General features: G+C 47.8%; 1 protein-coding gene across 1 annotated transcript; it reads left to right on the forward strand.

Moving 5' to 3' along the window:
• The first annotated feature begins 2,986 nt into the window (after nucleotides 1-2,986).
• LOC141025434 (agamous-like MADS-box protein AGL80) lies at nucleotides 2,987-5,448 on the forward strand. The gene is made up of 2 exons (XM_073500712.1): nucleotides 2,987-3,094; nucleotides 4,795-5,448. Exons 1-2 carry the CDS (start codon nucleotides 2,987-2,989, stop codon nucleotides 5,407-5,409), a joined length of 723 nt encoding a protein of 240 aa, XP_073356813.1. The 3' UTR covers nucleotides 5,410-5,448.
• Nucleotides 5,449-9,083: the final 3,635 nt, after the last annotated feature.

Consider the following 9,083-nt stretch of genomic DNA (forward strand, 5'->3'; position numbering starts at 1 on the left):
CCTCTTGGGGGCCATGGCAACGATGAAATTGGTGAGTTGGCTTCAAAATCGGATTTTTCATACCTTGCGCCCCCTACCTAGCGCGCCAAAGATGTCGGGGTTCAAAAATGACACATATGGGATCACGGGAATCCCTACTACAGTTGTCGGGGCGCGAGGCTATAAGAAGAGCGGGTTTAGAAGATCAACGCGGTGGAATTTTATCCAGGTTCGGGCTGCAAGTGATGCGTAATACCCTAGTCCAGCTTTGGCGTATATTTGGTGTTGTGGAGATCTTGAATTAGGTGCGGTGCATGCCTAGCCCAAAAAGTCCGAATCCTTTCTCAGTATGCCTTGGGCCTCCTTTTATAGTCAAAGGGGTCGCCACAGTGGCACACTGGAGGTGGAAAGTATGTACAATATACAAGTCTATCTCTGACATCGTGGGCCAAAAACGCATTTAATGTGCTGCTGACGTGTCCTCTTGCTTTATCGGGGACGGCAAGGAAGCTCGTCTCGTTTGTCGCCGCCTCGCCTCGCTTCAACGCGCGTCCGAGCTGACGAGGCATGCAGCACCACGCTGGCTGGCTGCTGCGCTAGTGCGGTGGCAGGGTCTTCACGAAGATCTGCATGCCACCATGCAGGTGTTTGCTTGGTTGGCCTAGAAGCTGCATGCTGCCACGTAGGTGCGTGCCTAGTTGGCAGGCTGGCTGCTGCGTTGGGACGGCCACGGGGCAGCGAAGCTTTGGTGAGTGCGGCCCTGGCGGTGGCCCCGCAGATGTCCCCGGCAAGGGTCTTGCCAGGGACCCGACAAGAGTCTTGCCGTGGTCGTGTGGGCGTCCCCGGCAAGGGTCTTGCCGGGGGCCTTCGTCTCTTGGTTCTTCATCTAGTCTTGCAGGCCTTCAGTCTTCACAAAGATCTGCATGCCACCATGCAGGCGCCTCCCGAGCCTTGGTTCCAATGTTGTCGATGGTGTTGAAACTCTCAGGCTCAAGGGTGGTGGCCTTGCTGGTGTTGGGTAAGTTGCCCCGGCAAGGCTCTTGCCGGGGCAGCATAGGTCGACCCCGGCAAGGCTCTTGCCGGGGGAAACCCACCTTGCCTCTTCACTCTTTGCGCCTCTTGTTTCAGCGCTGCTCTGGTAGTCTTGCATCTTGCTTCCTCTGCCCCGCCAAGCGTGGCCGCAGGTATGGCTACGACTGCCCACGCACAAGGGGTAGAGAAGGCCCCTACTTTTGTACACCGACAATAGTCGTAACTTTTCTCGTTCAGTGATCTGATGTTGTCCGACAGGTGGAGCTCTATGCCACATCGCTCTCATAACTGCTCGATGTTGTTGATCGCTTTGCTGCCACCATCAAGGCATGGGAATCTAGTTTGGGAAGGTTGCAGGAGGCAGGTCTATTAGTGGGAGGCCACACAGGGAAAAATCGATTGCTTGGACGCACATCCTTGGGATCTTGACATCGGTAGGTTCCTCTAAACGTCATTGCAGCACGACTCAGAAAACCTGCACATTGGTGCAAGTGCTCCCACCGCAAGTCACTGGGCACCTGAGACACTACCACTACGCATCACATCAAGCTATACAACCACCGATCTCACGACTAGTGGAGGCCACATGCTTGAGTGGTATGTGACATCCAACAGTGTCGATCCGAGACCTAGGTTCACTTTCTCGGATATGGGGAGAGGGGCTCTGGTAGGGGAGAGGTTGTGATGGCTCAAGTACAATGGGGTATAGGAGAGCTCCGATTGTGGTATCCAAAAGTACAAGAGGCCTTGAGGGCATCATACTGGGGGAGCAAAGAGAAGTTTTATAATTTTTGTACGCGGTATGTAGTTGCATTGAGCCGGGAGCTCGGTACTGGTCTGGGTTGTGAGATGGGATGAAAATAATGAGTGAGGGTCACCATTTTGGCGTGTAAGCTATGCATATTTATTAATGACGAGTCCGTTGGAAACTGTTCGTGTGTATACGATTTTTTGCGCTCCCAAATATAAGGGGCGAACTATCTGCGCACGTAAATTTCAAATATTTAATGGACACCAAATATACAAAGTTATAAAAGGAAGTTCTAAATGTGTGCCAAATATACGTACGGGCACAATTAAGGCAGAAAATCTAATGAAATATTCTTTCAATCTGTCATCATATCAAAATTACATATCGCAATGCTAAACACAAATCTGGCAGCCCCGAATTTAGAGGACACGAAATAGTCAGAGGTGCGCGCACGCGCGTGCGTTGTGAAGTGCTTGTTAATGGCCAACCTCAACCAACCATGGGTAGCAGACATGGGGATGGGGAACTCTAGCATGGTGATGAGCTGAGTACCATTCCAAGTATAAACCCAACACTTGGTTATCGCCCTTTCTTGGTGTAAAGGAGGACCATATCAGGTTGTCTCACAGGCTAACAACCATGGAATTTGAGAAATAACTCATTCGTACTGAGATTGGGGTTGAGTCATCAGCCTCCTAGGCGGCCAGGCACTCCACGATGGGGAAGATGCTCCCATCGCTCTCAGAGTCTCATAGTAAAGATGATGATAGTCACGCTTCCACACCTTCCCCAGACTTCTGAATGACCTCACTGCATGGCAAAATTTACAAAAGCAAAAGTAGATCACATATTTTGAGAGGCGAGGGAGACCAGTAAAAAGGTGTTGGCCATTGCACTAGTTTTTCTACATGTGAACCTCCTACCATGTGATGGGTACTGGGTTCATATCCTCCTTCCTTGACTGCTCTCCATCGAGCCCATCCGAATTCAACTTAGCGGTAGTCCATAAGTTACCGCGGTCTACTTTAGTAGGGGAAAAGTCGCACGGGCCTACTTCAGCCTAAAGGTATACTGGAGGGTAGATGTTCAATGCAATATTCTCCCAATCTGTTGCCATATCATGAAATTAATTCCGTGGCGATCTCTCCACTATAAATCTTCCCCTCCTCCCTGCCTAAACCAGCAACTTTCCTTACCTTGGCTAGTTTTATCCCTTTGCCGGCAATGGCTCGCAAGAAGGTGACCCTCAAGTACATCGCCAACGACCCCACCCGCGCTAGGTTCAGGAAGCGTCTCGGGAGCCTGATGAAAAAGGCGACCGAGCTGGCCACCATGTTGTTGGTGCCGCCTCTTGCAGCGCCGCTCTTGAGCTGCCTCGCTCAGCTCCTCTCTCTCTCTGTCTCTCTCTCTCTCTCTCTCTGTGTTGGTTTCTCTCACATAAGAACACACACACACATGGTGAAACTCTACACACACAGCCAAGGAAGAGCACAAAGGGCTTTGCAACGAAGCACTCTCCTTGGCACCATAAACACTACATCTTTTCTACAGCCCTCACGGCCTCAACCGCAGACTGCATGCGGCTAACAAACTCATATGCAACTAACTAGCTCTGGCTACTTGCACGGCCATGTTCGGCAGCCTCCTCAACCGCCACGGACTCAACCCAACCAGTACCCATGCACCTGATAACAGCTTGCCGGATCAGCCGGCTCAACTTGATCTTGCAGCCCATCACGCTCCAGCCACCATCGCGTCGTGCCACATCTCACGGCGTTGCTGTCTCGCACAGCAACATCGACATCCTGTCGTGCTCGCCGCGTCTCACGGCAGCCAGACATCTCATCTTCTTCGCGCGTCTGCGATGAAGCTTCACTGGACTAGCTACTCTCTAACCTACCCTATATGCATGACGAAAGCAAACTAAATATGCAGATACATGCATCAAGATTAAAACTAACATTTTCCCCCTTGATGTTGATTCCCCAATCTCCGAGGCGGATCACCTGCAACCACTTGCCGACGCCATCGCAGCGCCGCAGCCACTTGACGTTGTCGACGGCGTCACGGCGCCAATTTCCATAGACCATCTCGTCATGGATGACGCCCTCGCAACGCCAATCACCACGCGTTCATGCCGTGGACGACGCCGTCGCGGCGCCAAGTACCACGACCTCGTGCCGCATGCAACGACCATCTCTTGATGTGGACGACACCTTCGAGGCATCGATCACCACACCCTCTTCTCCTCATCACGCCTCGCACCGTCAAAGCCACCAGCGGCCTCGCGTCGCCACAAGCCTCCTCCTGGTGCCGCCGGCCTCCATCTCGCATGGAGTCCGCCGCGCCGCCGTTCTCCACCTCACATGGAGTCCGTCATGCCACCACCGCCTCGGATCGACATGGCTCTGAACACCAATTGTTGGCGTCGCCTCTCGCAGCGCCGCTCTTCTTCTTCCTCGAGCTGCCTCGCTCAGCTCCTCTCTCTCTCTCTCTATCTGTTGGTTTCTCTCACATAAGAACACACACACACATGGTGAAACTCTACACACACAGCCAAGGAAGAGCACAAAGGGCTTTGCAACGAAGCACTCTCCTTGGCACCATAAACGCTACATCTTTTCTACAGCCCTCACGGCCTCAACCGCAGACTGCATGCGGCTAACAAACTCATATGCAACTAACTAGCACTGGCTACTTGCACGGTCATGTTCGGCAGCCTCCTCAACCGCCACAGACTCAACCCAACCAGTACCCATGCACCTGATAATAGCTTGCCGGATCAGCCGGCTCTACTTGATCTTGCAGCCCATCACGCTCCAGCCACCATCGCGTCGTGCCGCAGTTGTTGTATCGCACAGCAACATCGACATCTTGTCGTGCTCGCCGCGTCGCACGGCAGCCTGACATCTCATCTTCTTCGCGCGCTTGCGCTGAAGCTTCACGGGACTAGCTACTCTCTAACCTATCCTATATGGATGACGAAAGCAAACTAAATATGCAGATACATGCATCAAGATTAAAGCTAACACATGTGCGATGTCAAGACCTGCGTGGTGGTGTACGGCGAGGGCGAGGCGGAGCCTAAGGTGTTCCCTTCCCACGCCGAGGCGGTGGATATCCTGAATAAATTCAAGAGCATGCCGGAGCTGGGGCATTGCAAGAAGACGATGGACCAGGAGGCACTCCTCAACCAGCGCATCGCCAAGCTCCGGGACCAGGTCGACAAGGCTCGCCGCCAGTGGCAGGACAGCGAGATCAGGTACCTCCTTTACAACATCATGCACGGCAACCACCCAGGCCTTGTTGACCTCAGCGCTGAGGAGCTCGCCTGCGTTGGTTGGAAGGTGGACGAGCTCCTCAAGAGCCTCGGCGAACGCATGGCAAAAAACCATGTCCAGGCGCCGCCGCCAGCTCCATGCGTCAGCACCCACAGCATCAACATGGGGTCTCCCTCGCAGTATCTGGCGTCACCGCAGCAGGAGGAAGGCTGGCTTGACATGGTGAGCTCCGGTGGGGACGTCGGCACCCTGGTCTACGGTGGCAACGCCAGCCACGATGGCGCCGGCTTCTCCGGCGGTGATATGATGATGCAGATGCAGTCCTCCGATCTGGGGTTCAGTTCGAGTCCTTTCCCACCCATGTAAGCTAGCAGGGGTGAGGATCTCCGGCCGCTATGCATGGCCAGCTATGGTCCGATCGAGCTATCTCGTTTTTAGTTTGGTGTGGTTCTGATGAGGCATTCAGTTAATTTACTGTAAGTGTTATATTATTCGTCGATGTGCGTCGTTGTATCCATCATGCTCTCGGAGCCAGGTCTCGTTTTTTTATTGTAATGTTGTTATTGGGTAGTTATTCAGCTGGTCTCTTCCCAAAAGGCTATTTGTTTGATCTCTGCTGCCCAATTGGTCGTAAATCTTAGGTTGCACCTGTTTGTTTGTGTCACAATCGTGCTTTCTCTGACATTACTTGCACAGCTAAATGCCTGATATATAGTTGCTGCTTGATTGCTGTCAGGGCCTCAAAGAACCTTGGTCTTGTGTGTTGGCCTGTTGGGCTACTGTCAGGGCCTTTAATTTCATGCTATTTTGGTGTCTAGAACTTTAGCTTTTCTGTGGTTGAAACGACTTGAAGGTTCGTTCGCCTGGAGCTAGCTAAATGTACTGGATGATCAATATTTTCCTGGATAAAGATTTGAGAAATAATTACATTCTGTGACTTAATTACATGGCAACAGCTTGCCACACATGCTGTCCTTGGTTGGAGAGCAGTGTCATGTTCTCTGTTCTTCAGACCCTAGCTCCTCCGTTCCCACAGAAGTGTCTCTACACGCCTCTGCTTCCCTTGCCCTCTTACTCTACGTCATGCCACTGACCTGACCTCCTTCAGCATGTAGGTTTGAGATTTGGAGCTATTTCCATGATGTGTTGACAAGTTCTTTTTGCTAGCGATGAACTCTACAAGATGCAACAAGTGACCTCAAGAGTGCAATTATAGTGCTCCTTCCAAATTCCAAGCTATGATAATTAAGATTTCAAAAAAAGTTACCACCAAACGCCCACTTTGATTAGCTTTGCAACAATGCAATCCGCGTGGCTTCCGGAGTCCACTAGATTTGAAGGCGTGTCCAACAAGAAATGCTAAAGGGCCAATGGAAACTATGCGTTCACATTGGTGTCTTCACTCTTCAGCATTAGTAGTACAGAGGAGGCAAGAATAATATTTACCAGCAATATTAAATTGTCTCCGCTTCAGCATATTTCACGCATTAAAACCTTCAATAATAAGCACCCACACAAATACATTGAACTTCATTTTGGCACTTAGAAGAAAAACATCATGTAAAGAACCGTGTTAGAACTTAGAACCCATGGAGTTGATAAGGACCATACCGGCCATCCTCTATAGGACAAATGCATCCCTTTCCTCCACGTGTTTCCATCCCTAGTGATCTAGCATAAGTAGTTGTATTTCTGTTGTATGGAAGCCATTACCATTTCTAGTTCACCTTGGACATTTTACATTTGAAACATTCTCTTGTTATGGAATATATTAGGTAGATAGATGAGCAAAAGAAACTGAAAGGGGTGCATGACTTCAATGCTCATGGATGAGCACTATGAGAATAGGAGGCAAAATGCAGTGAGACAATACCTGTGACAAGAGGATAATGTGAATGGTTACAAAAGGTAAGAGATGTGACATACAATTGATTAGTTATGGATAGAGCTGCAGGAAACAAGGAGCCTAGGTGAATATACTAGTATTTATGTACCAACTGGTTATGTGTTTTCACAATGGAAAATGATGTGAACAAAACAATGTATGTGTTTGTAGGTGGCATTCAGTACTAAAGACAAAATCCTTCCATGTTTAACATATATCAATTGGTCGGCCTAGAATGTGGAGAAGGTCACTGCGGTAAATCACGTGTGTGTATCGAGGTGTATGATAAGAATGAGAGTGGGTAAATGAAGTTATAGTGCCATACAAAATGATTTCTGGACTCGATATAAGTGAAAAATCAAGGATAGACATGACGGCTAGATTTCTGAAACACAAGAGCAAGGATAGTATGATTGGTTTGCCAATTGGTCAATTTTTTTGAAGAAAATAGATAGATGCGGGTAAAAGGGTTAACGTGGGTTAGACACTTAAATGTTGAATAGCAGCTGGTGATAAGGAGTTAAGGTGAATATATGTAGCTATCCATTTCACTATGCGTCATTGGGTGATGGGGTATGTGATTTTTACCTGGCTATTACTTAATGTCTAACACAAGTCCATTTTCATATTTGGGCACTCCAATGATGTGCAAAATGAATGGTGAGGGGAGCATCATAATATTTTGTAGTTAGAATCCTGTAACGCCAAATGACTATGATTGTTATCAAGGTAACCAATCAATCAAGGTAAGCATCATAGTTAGTTGTTGTCATGAGGGAACAATGCGAATTACCCTAACTTGTCATATGAGTGTTGGATTCTTGTTGTTGTCAATATAAACATAATGTTTGCGGAAAGGGGTCAACGCGGTTAGATCACTTAATGAAGATTGGTCGCTAGTGCCGACAGAATAGCATATGTATTGTGCTCCCTAATTGCCATTGACTAGCCTGGGGCCGATATGGAGTATGAGTTATTTTCATTTGGCATTTAATAAAAGTTTAACACATGACCCATTCATATTTTACGATTGAAATGGTAATGAAAGGATAATAAGGTAAAATAAGTGAGGGCAACTTGCACATATTTGTTAGTTATAGCATTACAACTCAACAACGTAAGAGAGAAAGAGAGAGAGATGTATTTATTTTATCATGCACCTCAACTCAACAACGACATGCCGGCAGACTCTGAACAAAAGCATCGATGGGTTATGTTCATGGCTCCAATCTTTCATACACGTTGGCATCGTCAGCTAACAGAGGTGCGTAACATCCCACTATTCTTTAAACAGATGTTCGCTCCCTCGCAAATAAAAAGGTGTTCATCACATCTCACTATTCTTCTTGTACCCCAGCAACATCAGACAGGATGACTTGCAATGTGTACACGGCCCAGTTCGAACTAGCTACGTGTGGCAAGTAGCAACTATAACATCATTTTATTGCACCGCCTATTTATCTATATATAATACTCCAACCTATGATTTCCGGACTTTTAAGTCCATTCATTAGAAAAAATAGGCATTGTGCACGACAGACCCCATCAACAACGTAGGACAGAGTACTGATGCTGCATGCACTTTTGGTGCCGGAAGCAGAGGGTGTAGAAATTTTCAAAGTCGATGTGCCTAAGAGAAGCTAGACAAGTGTTGCATTGGATTAGGACTCTGGGTCGACTTCGACTAGATGGTCCACATAGAGGATTTCCTTCTTACTAAATTAAACTAAATGGATCATATGTATTAGTAAAGAAAATGTGCGTCTGTAACATGGTTTACTAATTAAGCTTAATTTACTGTTGCACAAATATGGTGCAATAAAATTTATAATAACTGAGCATCAGTCTATATATATGATAATATGTGATAATCTTCCCAGGCACTTTATTTTAATTGTTTCTTAACTGAGACATTAGGGCATCTGGCAGGCAATGTAGTGACTTAAAACCATGCACATCAAGGAAATGCACAATGCTTCTATCTTAGCAACGAATCTTAGAATGATTCTGACATGTAAGAGAGAGATAAAAAAATATGTTTGCTTTTGTTGGCCAAGAGATGGAAATTTCAAAAGAAAGGTATGAGATGCCATATTTTTTTTGACTAAGCACTGTGAGGCAAAAGCCCCACAACATTTTATTAAAATAGAATCCC

The sequence above is a fragment of the Aegilops tauschii genome, chromosome 6 (genome assembly GCF_002575655.3).
Source record: "Aegilops tauschii subsp. strangulata cultivar AL8/78 chromosome 6, Aet v6.0, whole genome shotgun sequence".
NCBI lineage: Eukaryota > Viridiplantae > Streptophyta > Magnoliopsida > Poales > Poaceae > Aegilops > Aegilops tauschii.